The sequence below is a fragment of the Pan paniscus genome, chromosome 19 (genome assembly GCF_029289425.2).
Source record: "Pan paniscus chromosome 19, NHGRI_mPanPan1-v2.0_pri, whole genome shotgun sequence".
NCBI classification, from domain to species: domain Eukaryota; kingdom Metazoa; phylum Chordata; class Mammalia; order Primates; family Hominidae; genus Pan; species Pan paniscus.
Window position 1 is genome coordinate 24,956,239 of NC_073268.2, and position 20,845 is coordinate 24,977,083.

A 20,845-nucleotide genomic window follows, 5' to 3' on the forward strand; every position below is an offset into this window, starting at 1 on the left:
AGAAACCTTCAATTTGTCCTTTTCTTTTTCTTTTGAGACACAGTCTCACTCTGTTGCCCAGGCTGGAGTGCAGTGGTGAGATCTTGGCTCACTGCATGCTCCACCTCCCAGGTTCAAGCAATTCTCCTGCTTCAGCCTCCCAAGTAGCTGGGATTACAGGCGTATGCCTCCACGCCCAGCTGATTTTTTTATTTTTAGTAGAGACGGGGTTTTGCCATGTTGGCCAGGCTGGTCTCAAACTCCTGACCTCTAGTGATCCGCCCACCTTAGCCTCCCAAAGTGTTGGGATTACAGGCATGAGCCACCACGCCTGGCCAAACCTTCAATTTGTAAAAACTGCAATAACCGTGAAGCACCATGAGGTGTACTGGGAGATGAAGGTCTGCAGCTGGTGATGGACACATGGTACACCTTTCCTAACAAGACCTTACCAAAGCCACACGGGTACGAAAGAGAGTAAACCTAGGCCCCCGACCCCAGGTCAGGGTCCCTTCATCCTCCCCTGGGCACCTCCCCATCTGCAGACCCATCACCCTCAGATTACACACCTGGGGCTAGTACTCTAAGGCCAAAAAACCCAAAATCTGAGCCTGCCAATACTGCAGTGAAGTATAGTAACTGATGCAGAAAGCACTTTGGAGAACTTTTTATTGTTTAAAAATCATAATCGAAGCTTCAAAAAACATACAAGCCAAGACATCCCAGTTCTAGTCCCCCACTCCCTAAAGGAGTACACAGAACTATCCTTCCCCTCCTGCTCCCACACTGCTGGCCAGGACCCTGCCCGGGGAGGTTGCCTGCCCACCCTCCTGCCTGCTGTACAGTAAGTCACCGGCTGGGGAGGAGCCCTGGGGGAGGTCAGGGTGGCTGGCTCCCAGCACCCCCACCCCCTGCACGAATGCAGCGTATGAGCTGTGTGTGGGAAAATGGGGACAGTGCCCTGGGCAGGGGACCCCCAAGGGGGAAAGAGCCTGTCCCCATTCCCCCTACCCCTCCCCAGCCCCCCAGCTCAAGGGAAGCTGTCATCATCATCTTCCGCCATCTCCTTGGCAAACTCCAAGTCCTGCTGTTCTCGCTCACGCCGTTCCTGGGGAGAGAGGCAAGTGAGGCCAAAGCTTCAGAGCAGCTCTCAGCCCTTCCAGACACTCGCCCGACTCCCCTGCTGTGTGGAAGTTTGACCTTTCGGTCTCTCCCAGAAAGCAGAGAGCTTACCTCTGCAGACTCCAAGTCCTTGTTGTACGATTTGGGAGGAAACCTCATGGCCTGGGGCACAGCGAAGAGAGGAGATGAGGGAGGGAAGGAAGCAGGTGAGGCACTCACGCAACCTGCACTCCCTGCGTCCCCTCTGTGAGCTAGACACCAGGCAGGAAGCGGCGGGCCCCTCTCCAGTTAGTCTAGTGGGGGGCTAGGCATCAAAGGAATTATTACAGTGCCCTGTGGGAAATGCTGAAAAAAGAGGAATAAACGACCAACTCTCTTGACTGGGCAGGGAGAAGGAAAAGGAGGAACACAGTGGATGTGACAACGGGGAGAGGCCTTCCCGGTGGAGGATTCCATGTGGGAGGGGCCTGGCCTGCACCCAGTGGGCTGGCTGCTGGGTGGTGGGGCAGGAGTGGGAGGGGAGGCTTGACCTAAGGGACCAGGTCACAAAGGGCCTTGCATGTCACGTGGAGTAGGGCTTAGCCAGATTTTAAGCAAGGCAGCAATATCCTAGTTTCCTGGGAGGAGACCAGAAAAAAACATGGCAAGCAAATAGTAACAGCGCCAAACTCAGTGCTTAACTGAGGATAAGGGCTCACCCTTTTGTGGAGCTAGATACCAGCGCCATCTTTTTTACAATTTAGACTTCGCTAAGTGCCTCAATACAGGGACTTCTTTTAATCTTACCAACCCTGTGAAGCAAGCAAGACAGGTAACACCTCCCTATCAGCTTCAGAGATGGAGAAACAGAGCTTTGAGAAGTTAAATGCCTCAAATTTGGAACCAAATGTAGAACCCCACCCTCTGAATCCCTGCCTGGTCCTCCCTGGTGACCACATCATCCCTTAAACGCAATAGGAGAGGGCAACTGGCTATGGAACTATGGCCAAGTCCCCTCCCCATTCTGGGCCCCTGTGCTGCAGCTCAGTGATTTTACAGAGATTGGCTGGGACGTGGGCCACAAATTAAGCCAGTCTTCTCTGAGGAATCCATGAGTGTGGAGGGAGGGGTGTGCTGCTGCCAGGTGTGACTCTGCAGCCACGGGCTTCTCACCTTGACAGACATGTTGTGGATATCTAGGCAGAAGGAGATGCGCTGGTGGAAGGCTAGCTGGGGCTCTCGGGTGGAATAGATGTCAATCATCTCCTTGGATTGGACATAGCCCTTCTCGTGGTTGATGCTGGCCTCAATGACACCATCCCGGATGGCCTGCAGGCCCCCAAAGAGGAAAGTTCACCAGCACACCCAGCTTCTTTTTTTTTTTTTTTGAGATGGAGTCTTGCTCTGTCACCCAGGCAGGAGAGTGCGGTGGTGCGATCTCAGCTCACTGCAACCTTTACCTCCCGGGTTCAAGCGATTCTCCTGCCTCAGCCTCCCAAGTAGCTGGGATTACAGGAACCTGCCACCAGGCCTGGCTAATTTTTGTATTTTCAGTAGAGATGGGGTTTCGCCAAGTTGGCCAGGCTTGTCTCAAACTCCTGACCTCAGGTGATCTGCCCATGTCAGCCTCCCAAAGTGCTGGGATTACAGGCATGAGCCACTGCGCCTGGCCCAGCACGCCCATCTTCTAAGTCAGAGAACATCTTGTTCCATCCCATTCCTCTGCCCTCCTTATATTCTCACACTCACAGGCACTATCATAAACTCAACATGTGCACACACCTACACTCACACACTCACACGCACATCCATGCTCTCTCTGGCAACTTCTTGGCTTCACTGCAAATGACGGGCACGCCCTGAAATGACTATGCCATTGCTTTACCTATTCCCCTCCTTGGCCAAACTCCTCCCACTCCTGCCTCCTGAGATTGGCAGGAAAGTGACAACCTGGTCACTGTGGTTCCTGAACCAGCCCCACCTTGGCAACAATGAACTCTGCATCTTCGGGGCTATCCAACTGCAGCTTCTGGGCGATGTCAGCCAAGGAGATTCGGGAATAGGAGAGGCTGATCATGCGTACACCTGGGAGAGGAAGGAGCGATGGGGTGGGCAGAGTGGACACAGACCCTTCACTTGCCCAAGGATACCCACTAGGTTTGCCCTGGCCTGGCTTCTGCTCCTCCAACAGCCCCTCAGATCCTGATCCACACCTGTCTTAATCACGTTGTGCCGCAGCCGGATAATTAGGGTGTAGGTCCCATCTGCTTGAAACTTCTCCCCAAACTGATCCAGGACCTGGTTGAACTTGGCTAGGTTTCCTGTCCTGACAGCTGCAGGCAGAACAGGAGTAGATTGGATGATGCAAATAGGCACAGGCATGTAAGAGGCCCCAGTGAAGGGGGCCTAGTGGGCTCTGGGGTGGGGAAGCCAGCCTTACCTTGAGTCAGAAGGAAATAGGGCATGAGTGAGCGCTTGAGGGAGGGCTGGCGGAACTGCAGCCGGTCAGGGATCTCCCCCAGCAACAGCTCCACCACGATGAGAAGCTTGTGCACCTGGACAGAGTGACAGGGGAACACAGTGGGCAGGGAGCCCCATGGGCGGAAGAAGAAAATGAAATGTGGCCTCAATTCTGCCAGATGTAGTGGGAAACAGGGAAAGGGATCACTGTTTAGGCCCAGAGAGAGGAGGAAGCCCTGAAAACCTGTGCTGGGCATAGAATCCAAGCTCTGCCTTTGGAGCCGGGTGCTGGGAATGTGGCCCTTTGGTCACATTTGGTCGCAGAGCCGTCAGCTGCATTTCACCTGGCCACCCCGCGCGTAGTCTGCTCTGAAATGACAGTGCTCTAAAGTGAGGCCAGAAGGGCGGGTGCTGTGGCTCAGCAACAGCGAGGGACCAGGGCTCACAGGCCTGGAGAACGGAACGTGTGTCAGCCAGAGATGCTCATTAGGGAGGCGGACTGTTACTAGAGGAGAGGAGGTCATCAGTGGGTAGAACTCATTATCTGGGTAGAGGCATAAGTGCAGGAAGGGGCCTGGCTTCAGTGAATGAGCAGAGTATCCAGACATAGAAGGGTAACTGGAAACCTGGACCTGTCTTCCTCTACAGGACTGTGAGGTATTTCCGAGTGGTGCTGACCGTGGGTGGATTCAGCATCGCGGAAGAACTACAGTGGAGGGAATGACGCCCCCCAACTCAGGAGTTCACCAGCAAACAGGAGGCACGGAACACAAAGCAGCTAAATCGTGGGGCAGCAAGTGTCACAGGAGGCGGGGGTTACAACGGGAGTGTGTGATCACACCTACGGCCAGGCAGACCCTTCACCCTCCACAGGCACCCATGAGGCTGCCCTGTCCACTGGAATAACTCATGTGTGAGGGGAAATCCCTGGAAATGGTTAATTTATGAAGTGCCTTAAGGAGTCTGACAAAGCAGAAAAAGGAGGAGGGTCAAGGGTACAGATTGAAAAAGAGGCAGAAAAGTGTGGGTGCCTGGGGAGCTGTTAGGAAAGAGACAGTTGGGACCACAGTCTGGGGACTATGCCATTGCCATTTTGCGTGCCAGGCTGAGCAGTATAAAGTCTCCATGTAGAACACTTGGTGTCTAGTCTCTATTCACTAGCTAGGAAACACTGAGCAACTGGGTCCTTAGTTCCTCATCTCTAAAACTACCAAATAACAATAACAATACGTAGCCTGTCTACCTCACAAGACCGTTATGATACCCTACAGCAGTGGGGAGCAATGGAAGCTTCCCAGGCAAGGGAAGGACAGAGCTGGAGCTCTGCTTAGTAAGGCAAGTGAATGTAAGCTGGGCTGCTGGAGAGGAAGATGACCAGGCAGAAGTGTCTGGGAATGTTAGTGGCTCAAACCATGGCACTGGCAATATGAAGGAACAGGCAAACACAGAAGATGTGCAGACAATTCAACAGACGACCAAGTGATGGGAAGGAGGATGGGGGAGAGTCAGAGATGATCCCAAGGCCCTGATCTGGATCGGGAAAGCAGGAGGAAGGAATGGTAAGGGGGCCAGGAAGGGTCTCTTTGGGACACGCTGTAGAGAGAGACATGGGGAGTGGGAGGGGGAGCTGGATATGCAGGCCTGATGCTCGTGAGAGGGGTCAGAGTTAGTGTTATGGGCTAAACTGCATCCCCCTCAAGTTCATGTTAGAGACCTAAACCCCAGTACCTCAGAATGGGACTCTATTTGGACACAGGGCCTTTAAAGAGGTAATTATGGTAAAGTGAGGTCATATGGGTGGACCCTAATCCTACATGACTATTGTCCTTCTAAGACAAAAGCAGGACACAGACACGCACAGACGGAAGACCATGTGAAAACACCAGGAGACGGCCATCGACAAGCAGACGAGAGAGGCCCTCAGAAGAAACCAATCGTGTCACACTTTGCTCTTGGACTTAGAGCCTCCAGAATTGTGATGAAATTAATTTCGGTTGTTTAAGCCGCCAAGTCTGTGGGACCTTGCGGTGGCAGTGCCAGCAGAGTAATGGAGTTAGTAATGTACGGGCTGAAGAGCATCATGCAGGCGAACGCTGAGGCTGGGAAAGCAAACAAGGTCACTCAAGGAGAGAATGAGGGTTTTACTATCGACAGAGAAGCTCTCAGAGTGCTCTGCTGAGGCCCAGGTGGTGAGAAGGAGCAGAGAGAACACTGGAGGGAAGGGGCTGGCCAGTGCACTGTTGGGGAGGGAGCCAGGGGAGACAGGAATGGCCGCCTGAGAGAGGAAGCAGCAGGGCTGGGGGTTTTCTTCCCGGAGACTGAAGCAAACAGGTGATGGGCCAAGGCTAGAAGAGAGAGGAAGGAGTGTGATGGAAAACACAGGTAGTGAAGCTGGTGTTAAGTAAAGACAGGGAGGGTGAAAATGGGCGGAGAGAGACATTCAAGTTTACAAGAGACAAGGTGGCTGCAGGAATGAATGCTAGCTGACCTCCAGCTTTGAATAGGATGAGCCAGCACCGCCCTCCTCACAGCGCTCTGTGCACCAGCAGCACTGGCATCACCCAGGGCCTGTTAGGAACACAGACTCTCTGAATCGGAATCTACAGCTTCATCAGACCCCCAGGTGATTCTGTAAGCTGGGTGGTGACAGGGGTACGGCAAGGGTGTGTGAGGGCAGAGGGCAGAGGGCTGGTTGCAGGCCTTCTCCCAAACATGCCTTCACTCCCGCCCTCTCTCTCCCTGCGCTCCCTCACCAACAGCCCAAGACCTCTCTTCCAGCTCTCTACGCCTTCCTGCCACTGAGATTTAAATGCCTGAAAGCCTCTCTCATGGTACATGACACATTTTATATATGTTAATTACTAGTATTTTTAGTGGTTTTCAAAAGAAACTTTAGTGTCTCTCATATTGTAGGCAATCTAACATTTTGCTCACGCGCCCTGTGTGTCTGAAAAGCCTTTACTCCTTGTGAAAATCCTACCCATCTTTCAAAGACCAGTTCAATTTTAATGTTTGTTTTTTTTTTGAGACAGAGTCTTGCTTTGTCGCCCAGGCTGCAGTGCAGTGGCACGATCATGGCTCACTGCAGCCTCGACTTCCTGGGCCCAAGTGATCCTTGCACCTCAGCCTCCCAAGTAGCTGGGACTACAGGTGCATGCCATCACGCCCAGCTAGGTTTTTTATTTTTGCAGAGGCGGTGTCTCCATATGTTGCTCAGGTTGGTCTCAAGCAATCCTCTTGCCACAGCCTCCCAAAGTGCTGGGATTACAGGTGTGAGCCCTGTACCTAGCCAACTTTTTCTTTAAGACCCTTTCTCTTTCATTATTTGATCAAAAACAAATCTGACTTTCTCTGAACTTCTGAACAGAAATAAAATGAATCTCCTACTACATTGACCTAATCAACACACGTCTCCCGTTCCCTGTCAAGACACCATGGAGGTGGATGTTGTGTGAAGGTAGGAGCAGAGGTTTGAATTTGGGAAGACTGGGTCTACATCCTGGCTACTGGGCTCTGTGACTTCACATACACCCTCAAGCTTTCTGACACAACATTCTTTATCTCTTTGAAATACTCTAATAATAAGAAATACCTGGCCTGGAGCGGTGGCTCACGCCTGTAATCCCAGGACTTTGGGAGGCTGAGGTGGGTGGATCACTTGAGGTCAGGAGTTCGAGACCAGCCTGGCCAACATGGTGAAACCCCATCTCTACTAAAAATACAAAAAATTAGCTGGGCGTGGTGGCAGGCGCCTGTAATCCCAGTTACTCGGGAGGCTGAGGCAGGAGAATCCCTTGAACCCCAAAGACAGGGGTTGCAGTGAGCCAAGATGGCACCTCTGTCTCCAGCCTGGGAGACAGAGCAAGACTCCGTTTCAAAAAAAAGAACCAAAAAAACAAACAAAAAAATTAGTTGGATGTGGTGGCAGGCGCCTGCCCAGCTACTGAGGAAGCTGAGGCAGGAGAATCACTTGAACTCGGGAGGCGGAGGTTGCAGTGAGAAAAGATCGCGCCATTGCACTCCAGCCTGAGTGACAGAGGGAGACTCTGTCTCAAAAAACAAAAAACAAAAGAAAGAAAAGAAAGAAAGATCACTTATTATCCTCCCTTCCTATCCCTTACAGTGCCTAATACCAAGGTTGATGCTTAAATACTTGCTGACTGACAGCTCTTAAGTGGCCAAGTTTTATGTTTACTTGAGCCACTCAGCCTTGCAGAGATTTTCTGGGTTCCTTGGCCACAGACAATACAGTTTCCAAATGTGAACATGAAGGACTAGATAAAAACCTGGGGTTTGTATCAACACAATCTAGGTCCAAGCCTGGAATGACTGTCAGGAGCGCTGGGGAATCAGGAATATTCTAAACCTATCTGCCAAGAACACTCTGAATATCCACTGCCAGAGGTGCAGGTAGTGTCTGCTTCACTGACACCCACAAATAGATGTGAAGCAACCTTTTGCAGACATGGCAGCTCGCACCTGCAATCTCAGCACTTAGGGAGGCAGAGGCCGAAGGATTGCTTGAGCCCAGGAGTTCTCACCTGAGCAACAGTGATATGCCTGTCTCCACACACAAAAAAAATAATAATAAAAGTTGAAGTCCTTCTGGATAGGAAGGTTAAGGATGCCTTTCCTAGCCCCTAGCATAGAGAAGAGAACTGAAGTGGTAGGGAATGAGTAACAGGCAAAGGGGCCAGGCATGGTGGCTCATACCTGTGATCCCAGCACTTTGGGAAGCTGAGGTGGGAGGACTTCTTGAACCCAGGAGTTCAAGACCAGCCCAGGTAACATAGCAAGACACCATCTTAATTTAAAAAAAAAAAAAAAAAAAAGAGGCAAAGGGATGATGGTAGTTGTGGCTCACCGTCTGTTTGAAGCCGACAGCTGTGTGCTGAGGGGCCTTGCGAAGGGCGTTGGTCATCGTTCTCCGGGCCTCTGAGTACTCCAGCTGGATGGCTTTGATTCGCCCTGGGAATGGAGGAGAGGAGAGTTGGTCAACAGAGTAGGGTCATCCAACTCCCCACCGACAAGCCAGGGTGCCAAATGGGCCTCTTATGCACCACCCCTTGGAAAATTTGCACCAGGCAGGCCTGAGACACCTTCTGATTTATGGGTTGGGCCCCTCTGCTCACCTGTGTAGTAGAGGTACCTGGCCCACTCATTGTTGTTGGCCTGCTCTGGGAACACAGACTTGGACACCAGCTTCTCAGCCTGGTCGTACAAGCTGTAGTGTAGGTAATTCCGCAGCAGGAGGTTCAACAGGGTGGCCTGCCCGTCTGCGTCATGCCGAAGCGTAGCTGTCCGGAGCCGAGCATGCAAGAAGCTTCAAGAAGGAAAGAAAGATGTCAAAGGCTTCAAATCACAACTCTCTGAACTGCCTTTAACTCTTCACTCTTTCTCAATTCCTTAAAAAAGTTATACAAATTGCTTTTCTGGTTATTTGCTGAATACTGTTAACTATCGAGTGCCTAAGGTGTACAGCACTATTCTGGGTGCGAAAAAGGGACAAAACCCTGCCCTTAGGGAATGCAGTGCAGTGGGGGAGGCAATGGTCATGAGAAAGAAGCACAGCCTGCAGTGTGGCAGAAGACGGGAGGCCTGTGAGGCCAGGGGAACTGCAATGGGGAATGCAGGACGTGAGAAAGATGAGTCGAACTTTTCAATAGCTTGGCCAAGGCAGGACTCACTGAGAAGGGATCAGTTAAGGGAAGGCTTGAAGGAGGCGGAGAGAAGAGTGTTTTGGACAGAGGGGCAGCCAGTGCAAAGGCTCTGAAGAAGAGTGTGCCGGGCACACCAGAGGAAAGGCAGGCCAGTGGGGCTGAGGAGCAGGAGGAGGTGAAGTCTGGGAGGTCAAAATGGAGCAGATCATGTCAGGCCTTATGAGGTATTGTAAGGACTTTGTCTTTCCTTGAGACGGGAAGCCACTGCAGGTTTTGAGCAAAGAAGTAAAATGTTTTCTAGCCTGTCCCTCCACCCCTAACCCACCCTCAGTCCTACCTTGATGTGGGGTGAAGGGAAGAATCCGGGGACAGTTCTTTACAGCCCAGCAGTGACCCACTTCTTCATCTAGCACCAGTCTCTCTCCCACACCTCTCATGTGGCGCAGGGCATGGGAACCACTGCCCCTCTTCCCTGCTTACATCTACAGGTTCTTCGCCCTCTGCAGATCCACAGCTGTGTGCTTGTGACTGACCAAGTCTCTGACCCCATGGACCCCAAGTGAGATCCTTGGCTGCCTGTACCTGCGCACCACATCCAGCTTGTCCAGGAACTCATAGACCCGGGCGTGATAATAGTAACACTTTGCGGCTACAAGGTCTAGGGCCCGGCGGTTCTGAGTACTGATCTTCTGCATCAGGTCATCAGAGATCTTCTGTGCCTGGGGAGGAAGCCAAAAGAGAATCAAGTGGCAGCTCCTCAAAAGGATAAACATGGAGTTGTCATTTGAGCCAGCAATTCCTATCCTAGGTATGCAAGCCAAGAGAACTGGAAACTTAGGCTCACATAAAAGCATGTACACGAATGTTCACAGAAGCATTATTCATAACCAAAGAGTAGAAACAACCCAGGTGCCCGTCAGCTGATGAACAGATAAACAAAATGTGGCACATCCACACGAGGGAATATTACTCAGCCTTAAAAAGGAAGGAAGTACTGACACACACTACAACATGGGTCAACCTTGAAAACATGATGCCAAGTGAAAAAAGCCAGAAACCAAGGGCACACGGTGTGTAATTCCATTTACATGAAATGTCCAGAGTAAGTAAATCCTCAATAGAGACAGGGCAGATTAGTAGCTGCCAGGGGCTGGGTAAGGGGAAAATGAAAAGTGACTACTAATACGTATGGTGTTTCTTTGTGGGGTGATGAAAATGTTCTGGAATTAGGGGTGGATATACAACTTTGGGAATATACTAAAACCCACTAAATTGTAGTATACTTTATTTATTTGTTTGACGGAGTCTCGCTCTGTCACCAGGCTGGAGTGCAGTGGCACAATCCTGGCTCACCACAACCTCCGCCTCCCTGGTTCAAGCAATTCCCCTGCCTCAGCCTTCTGAGTAGCTGGGGCTACAGGCACATGCCACCACGCCCGGCTAATTTTTTGTATTTTTAGTAAAGACAGGGTTTCACCATGTTGGCCAGGATGGTCTTGATTGTCTGACTTCATGATCTGCCTGCCTTGGCCTCCCAAAGTGCTGGGATTACAGGCGTGAGCCACCATACGTGGCCTGTAGTACACTTTAAAGGGGTGAATTATATCTCAAAAACAAACAGCCAAGTACAGTGGCACGTGCCTGTAATCCCAGCTACATGAGAGGCTGAGGCGGGAGGATTACCTGAGCCCAGGAGTTCAAGACCAGCTTGGTTAACATAGCAAGACCCCATCTCCAATAAAAACAAAACAGTGGGCCAGGCGCAGTGGCTCATGCCTGTAACCCTAACACTTTGGGAGGCTGAGCCCAGGAAATCACTTGAGCCCAGGGGTTGGAGACTAGCTTGGCAAGAAGGTGAAATCCTGTCTCTACAAAAAAAATGCAAAAATTAGCTGGGCGTGGTGGCACATGCCTGTAGTCCCAGCTACCCAAGAAGCTGAGGTGGAAGGATCACTTAAGCCGGGGAGGTCAAGGCTGCAGTGAACTGTGATCACACCACTGCCCTCCAGCATGGGCAACAAAGCAAGACCCAATCTCAAAAAAACCCCCAACCAAACAACAACCAAAAATAGTGTGGTAAGGAAAGGAAACAAACCAGGGAATTAAGGAGTGCGACTTACTTCCTGAGTGTGCTCCTGTGACAGTGGCTATGATGAACAAAGAAGCTGGCCCTAGCTGGGGGAGTGGTGGAAGTGCAGTTTGCAAAATGGAGCTATTAGTCCATAATAACAGCTACCATTTATGAAAATATCACGAAAGCTTACTATATGCAGATCATTGTGCTAAGTATTTCTAAACAAATTATTTTATGTAACGCTAACCATCTTGTAAGGTAGGCACTATTATCCCCATCTTACATATAGCTGGGAGAAATTAATTTGCCTAGGGTATGGCTGGGATTGGAACCCAGGTCTTTCTGTCTCCAAATGCCCCTACTTTTCCCCAAGAATGTACTACACTGGTATCCCCCACAGACCGGTACAGCATGACCACTGCAAGCCCTGTCCCACAGTGCCCAGAGCAAGAGTGGGTTCTCCCAGGATGTGGGATCAAACGCATACCTCTATGGGGAAAGAGTGTGGGGGACAGTTCTTAAGAATCAATGATTATTTCCATTTCTTCACCAGGGACCATCTCCCCGCCAAACCCTTGCATCACTTGGGGCTTATGAATCGCTCTCACTGCATCCTGGATACCTCTTTGTAGCGCTTGCTGTTCATCATGAAGATGACCATGAGGAGTTGGAGATAGGCTTCCACTTCAGGCAGGAGGGGTGTCGACGCAGCTTTTCCCGTGCGGGGACGGAACTGTAAATCAGCCTCTGTGTCCATGGGCTAGGAGAGGACAGAAGTTACCATGGAAAAGCTCAGTCTGATCAAGTAACCAAGAATTTATTGAGCATCCACTATGTATTTCAACATATTTATTGAGTGTCTACCATGTGCCAAGATTTTGTTAGGTGCTAGGGATAAAAAAATAAAGATGACAGTCTTTCCCAAAGAAATCAAGGAGGAGCTGGGTGTGGTGGCTCACGCCGGTAGTGCCAGCTACCTGGAAGGCTGAGGCAGGAGAATGCTTGAGGCCAGGAATTTGAGACCAGTCTGGGCAACACAGTGAGACCCCATCTCTCAAAAAATAAAAAAGAACTAGGCAGGCATGGTGGCATGCACCTGTATTCCCAGCTACTCGGGAGGCTGAGGCAGGAGGACTGCTTGATACCAGGAGTTTGAGCCTGCACTGGGCCATAAGTGTGCCACTGTGCTTCAGCCTGGGTGACAGAGCAAGACCCCATCTCAAAAAAACAAAACAAGTCAAGGATGCTGGCAATATAATATTAATAAACACAATAAAGTGTTACAGGAGAATAAAAAATTTCTTTACACAACATAATGGAGACAAAGGACGATGTAAGGAACCTTCAAAGAGGCTACAACCTAAGTGGAGACATTAAACCACCACACCTGGATCCACTGCAAATACTACTGGACAGGGCTGAACGAAATAATTCTAGAGATGAAATCAGAATAATGAGACCAAAAAATTGTTTCTTGTGGGAACAAAGAAAATTTAGGGAAAGTCAACATATAAACAAAACATATTTTCATATTTTGTCACTGACACTGGAAAAAATAATGTGTTACAGTTACCCCCCAAAATAATCACGTTTCATGAGTTTAGAGATGTGAAGGTCAGAAAATATTCAAGGTGGAGTTGGGGGAACAGTACGTTTTTCCCCTTTCCCAGACAAGAAACTCTTCACTGCCCTACCTCCAGGGATGTTCTGAGTTTCCCCATCCACGGAACTGACTGAGTATACAGGATTTTAAGGAAATGCAGGTGCTGGAAGGTCAGTGGAATTGGAGAAGGCTGAGAACTGGCCCATGCCATGAATCATGAGGGAGAGTTTACAGCTACAGAGGATAAGGAGAGGTCTCTCCTGGCACGGAGGCGCCACCACCACCACCACCAAACTGACTTCGTCTGCATTCACTACGTGCCAGGCACTGCTCTAGGAGCTTTATACTGCCCGCTTCCCAATCCGTTCATCACATTTAACAAATGAAGAAAATGAGGCACAGCAAAATGAAGTCACTCGCCCAAGTCCCACAGGTACTAACTGTCAGGGTTTGGATTCAAATTCAACTCTACCTCTAAAATCTGTGGGGTTTTTTTTGTTTTGTTTTGAGGTAGGGGGGTCACCCTGTCACCTAGGCTAGAGTGCAGTGGTGCAATCTTGGTTCACTGCAATCTCCACCTCCTGCATTCAAGTGATCCTCCTGCCTCAGCTTCCCGAGTAGCTGGGACTACAGGCAGGTGCCACCATGCCTGGCTAATTTTTGTACTTTTTGCAGAGACAGGGTCTCGCCATGTCGCCCAGGCTGGTCTCAAACTCCTGGGCGGGCAGATTGTTTGAATCCAGGCTGGACTCAAACGATCTGCTCGCCTCAGCCTCCCAAAGTGCTGGGATGACGATGTTAGCCACTGTGCCCGCCTCAGCCTCCCAAAGTGCTGGGAAGACAGGTGTGAGCCACTGTGCCCGGCCCTGACAGCTGTGCTCCTCCTAACCACTGTTCTCTACCTCCTCCATGGTGAAGCTTCAGAGGAAAGAGGCAGCAGCACCTTCTCTCTCCTAGAACAACAGAGAGGTCACCCAACGCAACCTCAACTAGAGTAGGGGGTACAGGTTGCAGGGTAGTGGGAAATGAGTTTGGCTGGGAGGGTCCTGATCCCCTGACTTGGAAGAATGACACTACAGGGCAGTGGACGGTTCCCTTGTCACTGTGCAGATGAGTATTCAAATGGACTGCTTTGGCTTCTCTCCTCATGCTACCACAGGTAATAAGATGGGACTTTAGGATGGAAAACAATGCTGTTCCTGGAGATCTGAGGCCAGGCCTGCACCCTTTAAGTTGGCCTGACTCACTCACCTCTTCCAGGAAGGGGAGCAAGAAGTCTCGAGTGGCATTATTTGAAGTGAAGAAGCCCTGCACAGCCTTATACAGAACATAGTGGTTGAGGCGGCGTGATGTGGAAGGCAGCATCCGCAGGGCCCGCAGCACGAATCTCGGCTCCTTGCCTGAAACCGCTTTCTCTAGCTGTTTCACGTGCTCCTTGATGTCTGAAGAGGAGCAGAGAAGAAAATGATGTCACTTTCACTCCTAGTCCCCCACCACTCCAGGCAAGGAGTTCTTTTTTTTTTTTTTTTTTTTTTGAGACGGAGTCTCACTCTGTCGCCCAGGCTGGAGTGCAGTGGTGTGATCTCGGCTCACTGCAAGCTCCGCCTGCTGGGTTCACACCATTCTCCTGCCTCAGCCTCCCGAGTAGCTGGGACTACAGGCACCCGCCACCACGCCTGGCTAAATTTTTTTATTTTTAGTAGAGACGGGGTTTCACCGTGTTAGCCAGGATGGTCTCGATCTCCTGACCTCCTGATCTGCCCGCCTTGGCCTCCCAAAGTGCTGGGATTATAGGCGTGAGCCACTGTGCCGGCCAGGCAAGGAGTTCTAAGGAGCCTCTCACAGTGGGGCAAAATGCGACCACTCACCTTTTCTGCCCTAATGGGGTCCATAATATTTACAGATTCCACACACTGATTTTAAGACATAACCAAGTGGCAAGAAAAACATACAGTGGGGGTGCAGGATGGGGTAGAGGATGACAGAGGAAGAAAGGAAAAACCAATTAACTACAGAAACCTGGAGTCCAGATTTATCAGATCTTAATGGAAAAGACTTTCTAAATGTGAACAATGGGAGAAATCACATATGCACAAAAGATTAATGGGCTTGACTTCATTTAAAAAACCCTTTTAGATAACTGTGTATACAAAAGAAAAATATTTTCAACAAATGTGATCAAAGATTCATATTTTTATTCTATAAAGAGCTTGTATAAATGGTTAAGAGATATAATGGTATAATGATTATATTGCCACAATTTCAAAACAAAAATGGAGACGAACTAACATACAAAGAGGAAAAATAGCTAACAGACAAAAATTATATTCCATTAGTATTTGAGTAATTGCAAATGGAAACATTTTTAAACTACCAAATTTGTAACATTAAAAAAATTATAGGTGGGGCACAGTGGCTCACGCCTGTAATCCCAGTACTTTGGGAGGCTGAGGAGGACGGATCATTAAGGGTAGCAGTTCGAGACCAGCCTGGCCAACATGGTGAAACCCAGTCTCTACTAAAAATAAAAAAATTAGCCGGGCGTGGTGGTGGGTGACCGTAATCCCAGCTACTCGGGAAGCTGAGGCAGGAGAATCGCTTGAACTTGGGAGGCAGAGGTTGCAGTGAGCCGAGATTGCGCCATTGCACTCCAGCCTGGGCAACAGAGCAAGACTCCGTCTCAAAAAAAAAAAAAAAAATTATAGAGTACAGTGAAAACTACATTTCTCCTGGTATAATGTAAATCAGCACAGTTTTTCTGGACGATAACTATCAAAAACCTTTAAAATGTTCAGCCTTTTAAACTCAGGCATATAGGTTTTGGTGGGAATCTGTACTGAAGAAATAATTATAAAAGTAGATTTTTTAAGTTGGGCACAAAGATGATTGCTTCAAAGCTATTTATGATAGCAAGAAACTAGAAACAGTTTAAATGCAAAGCAATAAGGGAATGCAATCAATGAGTAGTTTCTTAGGCACTTCTGTATATTCAGCGATTAGCACAGGGTATCTGGGCCACACTAATGATATAAATAATAACAGCTGATATTTATGTGCTAGGCACAGTTTTAAGCATTTTAATGTTCACAAAACCCAATAAAGTACTGTACTATTACTCGTATTTATACAGATGAGGGAACTAATTCCAGAACTTGTACTCTTAACCATTATATTGGGTATTCAATAAATGTTTCTGGAATAAATTGAATGCTGATTATGTTTACGAATGTTAATGAAAACACATAAAATTCAAAATTTATATTTAGTTATGCCTTGATACAAACTGTATACATAACTTGCTCTCAATTATAGGAGAACAGCTCAAAAATTCACAAGAAAAAATGTTAACCATGTTTTTTATCCCCTGCTTTTAACTTCTCATACATTCCACAATTTCTGCAATGAATATGAATTACTTTACAAGAAGAAAATGAAGTGCCTGTAATAAACACACCCAGTAGGCAATGCTGAGTGGCACCTTTGACATTGCTGCCACTACTTTAGGTAAAAGGATCTCTATTAAATATCGATCCTGTTGCTCAACTTTACAGTAAGAGCTGATGTAGTCAACACCATCACATCCTCAAAAGCACCACCTAGGAGGATAACTTTGCTTATCTCAATGTTTTTGAGCTAGTTTCTCACGCATTTTAGTGAAAAGAAAACCTAGTAAGTAGTCTGGTCCCACTTGATCCAGAACCAGGAAAATGGCACCAGGATCACAGTGGGAAGCTCTCACTTTGCCCACTTCAAATGGAAACAGGACGCTCTAAGTGGGGAAAGTAAAACATGAACTTGGAGGAACAAGAGGACTACAGACACTCGAAACAGGAACCTCGGAGAAAAGAAATAGGAGACACCGGTATATAGGAGTTTAGGCCAAAGGTGAGTATTACAAAACCAAACAAAGATGACACCCGAAAAGTTTTAGGTGTGTATGTACTTAAACCCTTTAGAAACAGAGGGGCAGTAAGGACCTGAAGGGAGGAGACAGCAAGGGGACTGTTGGGACACTTCAGTTAGAGAAGTAGGAAACAAGATACTAGGTCGAAATGGTTCATTCGGGGGAGTGTGCTAAAGGCAGCTAGGACAACAAAAATCTGCTGTACAGTTTTAAAACTCAGGAGTCAATATTCTAGGTCATCCTGGCCCTGTTTACACACAGACACAAACACTGGTTTCCAGCGGGAACAATCAGTCATATATTGGAGGCGCTAATATCAGTCGGGTGGGATATAAACGGAATAGGTCAGAGGGGAGGACTTAGAAGAGGGAGTCCCCAGGCCCACTGGGACCTAGATATAGATGCAACCCCAGATATGGGGATGGAGGGGATGGGAGGGGAGTGGTTCCCAGCCTGGAGAGAAGGTTCAGTCATTGGGCCTGGAGTCGGGAGTGTCGGGGCAGTGGGAGCAGGTATCTGGGGGTGATTCCAAAGAACTGAGGGTGGTGGAGGCTGCTGTGGCTTCCCAGCAAGAAGCCAAATCACAGGGGTCGCTGTCACCCGCGATCGCGGCACGTTCCCGGCCTGGGCTGCCGTACCCTCCAAGGTGACTGTGTCCAGCTCTCGCTGGGAGTGCTCAGCCGCTGCCGCCGCCGTCTTGCCGTCTGCCTCCCCCGTTGACTCGCCACCCGTCGCTGCCTCCTCTTTCATCTCCACATCCTGGGGGGCCGGCGGCGGTGGGGGTTCTTGTTCTCCTCCGCCGGGCGGCGGTTTCGCCTTGTCGGCGCCGCGGCGCCGCGCCGAGCCCTCCTGCTTCATGGCACCCGGGGTCACGGCCTAGTCCGGGGACCGAGGCCGGGGCCTCGCGTTAACCCTCGCACCGGGGACCAGGAGCCGAGCCGGGCCTGCACACGAGCGCGAGATAGCGTCGGGCCGCACGATGACGGAGCAGCTGCAAACCCCTTCCCGGCGCTGGGCCTTCTGGGAAACGCCAGGCCCGGCAGGCCGATGGCCGAGTCAACAAAGGGGAAATAAATCCACAGCCGAGGTGCAGGATGAAGGAGGAGCTTCGAGGAAGGAGCGGGGAGGAGCCTTTATGGGTTCGTGGGGCTTTCTTTCGAGCGCTTAAGTGTGATGCTTTTATGTTCCTCTCGAGTGCATTTCTGTGGGCGTCCACGAGAGGTCCCCTCAGGCTCCAATCTGGGTTACAAAGGACTTTAAGAGCCCCTCAACCAGGCCGGGCGCGGTGGCTCACGCCTGTAATCCCAGCACTTTGGGAGGCCGAGGCGGGCGGATCACGAGGTCAGGAGATCGAGACCATCCTGGCTAACACGGTGAAACCCCGTCTCTACTAAAAATACAAAAAATTAGCCGGGCGTGGTAGCGGGCGCCTGTAGTCCCAGCTACTCGGGAGGCTGAGGCAGGAGAATGGCGTGAACCCGGGAGGCGGAGCTTGCAGTGAGCCGAGATCGCGCCACTGCACTCCAGCCTGGGCGACAGAGCGAGACTCCGTCTCAAAAAAAAAAAAAGAGCCCCTCAACCAGCGTGGAGTGGGTACAGCCTATCCGAGCGCGGGACGAGATGACGTCACGAGTTGCCGGGCGGGTTTTGCGCCCAAGTTCGCTCAATTTTCCCCGGTCGCGGCGGGGTCTCCTTCCAGATCCGCTGGGCTTGTGCTCAACGGCTGCCGGGCGCATCCGGCAGGAGGGAAGGAAAGAAGGCTGTGAAGGAGGGACGTGAAGCTAGGGCTGTTGGGCTTAAAATAAACCGAACTGGAGAGTAGGAAGACCCCTATGGGATCCGGACTTCCTTGGTTAGATTTGAGTTTAGTGCTGAACATAAGGCATACAATTTCTGCAGGCTGGGAGTGCCGATAGGTAGGAGCGTGCATTTGCGTAGAATCACTCCAGTTTAACAAAATATAGGGGTCCACCCTATGTACGGCCCACGGTTAGCAAATAGGGAGGTGAAAAACAGCTCAAGAATGTAGTATACGGGGGAGTCAGATGGTTAGATAAGCAGACACTGTACTCTGAGCTGCGGTGGATTGGGAGTGTTGAGGAAAGAGGGTGGGAGCCCCTACTGGCAGACGCTTTAGGGAGCCCATTGAGAGGGCTTTTATACATCCAGACAGACATTGTGAAATGGGGAACAGAATAATGGTGTGCCTAAGGACAGAATGATGGTTTACTTAGTGGTGTACCTAAGGGGAAGCAAATTGGACAAGAAACCCTACCCACTTATTTTTCAAAGGACTCCCCCACTGGTTCTGCAGGGAAGGTGAAACAAGGTGAAGGATATAGCTCCCAATTTCTTAGAACACAAAACAAAAACTCTCTCCCTACCTTGAAACTTTTCTCTGTCCCATAAGTGGAAGTCCTGAGTTTTAGACCTTTCACGGACCCTACAAGACAATCTAGCCCTGTTGTAAGGACCTAGAAGGCAGGAAATATGCTTTGACCTCCTCCTTTGCATATATAAAGGGTATCCTGCATATCTTTTGCATCCTCTTTCATAGGATTGCAGGATGTTCCTTGCATTAAACAGCCACTTGCTAACTGGAAAGATATGTGCTCTAGTTTTAGGGAACATGCCTTGACCAGTTCCTCCTCAACTGTCCTCTCACCCTCCAGGGCTGGGGGGTGGATAACAGGACTTTTGAATCATCATTGGAATAAACTCATTAGAACCTCTTCATAACACCATATCTGCAACTGAAGGTGGGCGAGAATGGTAAGGAAGAAAACAGATGAGTTATGTTCATCCTTAACAATCAAAGGAATTACTCTTCTAGATAGTTAGGGTGTTAGCTCATCTCTCTATTAAGTTTACATCACAAGGAGAAAACAACCAAGTCAGCAGATAACAACCCAGTATATCCATGAGCAATAGAGTGAGGCTTTGGAAGGTGCTCAGGATCAGGGAGGCTGGCGGCATAACACAAAGCTTCTGGCAGTTGGTCATGAATTCTTGGTGGATGAGGGAACCAGGCTGGGCAGGGGGCGACTAAGACACTGGGGGAGAGTCTGACTCCATGGACCAAAATCCTTAGAGAAATTCTTCCACTCATAAAACTTTTTTTTTTTTTTTTAAACGGAATCTCGTTCTGTTGGCCAAGCTAGGGAGTACAGTGTCGTGATCTTGGCTCACTGCAACCTCCCCCTCTGGGGTTCAAGCGATTCTCCTGCCTCCTTCTCCTGAGTAGCTGGGACTACAGGTGCGAGCCACCATGTCCAGCTAATTTTTAATTTTTTTTTTTAATTTTTAGTAGAGACAGGGCTTCACTATGTTGGTTAGGCTGGTCTTGAACTCCTGACCTCAGGTGATCCTCCTGCCTCGGCCTTGCAAAGTGCTGGGATTACAGGCATGCACTGCACTCATAGAACTACTTTTTTAAAAATTATTTTTATTTTTTGAGACAGGATCTCGCTCCATCACCCAAGCTGGAGTGCAGTGGTGCTATCTTGGCTAACTGCAGCCTCAGCCTCCCAGGCTCAAGTGATCCTCCAACCTCAGCCTCCCGAGTAGCTGGGACCACAGACACATGCCACCATGCCTGGCTAATTTTTGGTATATTTTGTAGAGATAGGGTTTTGCCATGTTGCCCAGGCTGGTCTTGAACTCCTGGATTCAAGCGATCTGCCCACATTAGCCTCCCAAAGTGCTGGGATTACAGGCGTGAGCTACGGTGTCCGGTCCTGATACTGCTTTAAAAGAGGTTGGTGAAAGATGTTCAAACCCAGCTTTTAGGCAGAGGAGGATGATATAAACCCAGCGGTTTGATGAGATTGTAATATCCATATTAGTAGTAGGTCCATATGCCAAGCCTACCCACACTACTTCCTCTTACAAGAACCCTAAATTTCAGGGCAGAACAGAGAAAGGTGAAATAATATCACAATTTAGTTTTTAAAGTTTTGGGTTAGTCTTATTCTTGGGTCCCCCTTTTTTTTAAAGGCCCATCTGCATTTTCTGTTCAATAAATTTGAAATCTGTCTTATTTTTGTTTCGGGCTTCTACTATAT

The 20,845-nt window shown here is 49.5% G+C and overlaps 1 protein-coding gene across 2 annotated transcripts; it reads right to left on the minus strand.

The window, feature by feature from the left end:
* Positions 1–631: 631 nt before the first annotated feature.
* On the minus strand, positions 632–18,342 carry PSMD3 (proteasome 26S subunit, non-ATPase 3). Of its 2 annotated transcripts, XM_008956786.5 has the most exons (12): positions 17,420–18,342; positions 14,129–14,319; positions 11,897–12,034; positions 9,783–9,919; positions 8,673–8,863; positions 8,405–8,508; positions 3,521–3,635; positions 3,294–3,413; positions 3,062–3,165; positions 2,254–2,409; positions 1,213–1,263; positions 632–1,087 (listed from the first exon to the last, which is right to left on the minus strand). In XM_008956786.5, the coding sequence occupies exons 1-12, from the start codon at positions 17,637–17,639 to the stop codon at positions 1,010–1,012; spliced, it is 1,605 nt and encodes a 534-aa protein (XP_008955034.2). In that variant the 5' UTR covers positions 17,640–18,342; the 3' UTR covers positions 632–1,009. The 2 variants fall into 2 exon arrangements, with proteins under 2 accessions (XP_008955034.2, XP_063454735.1); XM_063598665.1 differs by having other exon boundaries at positions 632–1,263; positions 17,420–17,837.
* Positions 18,343–20,845: the final 2,503 nt, after the last annotated feature.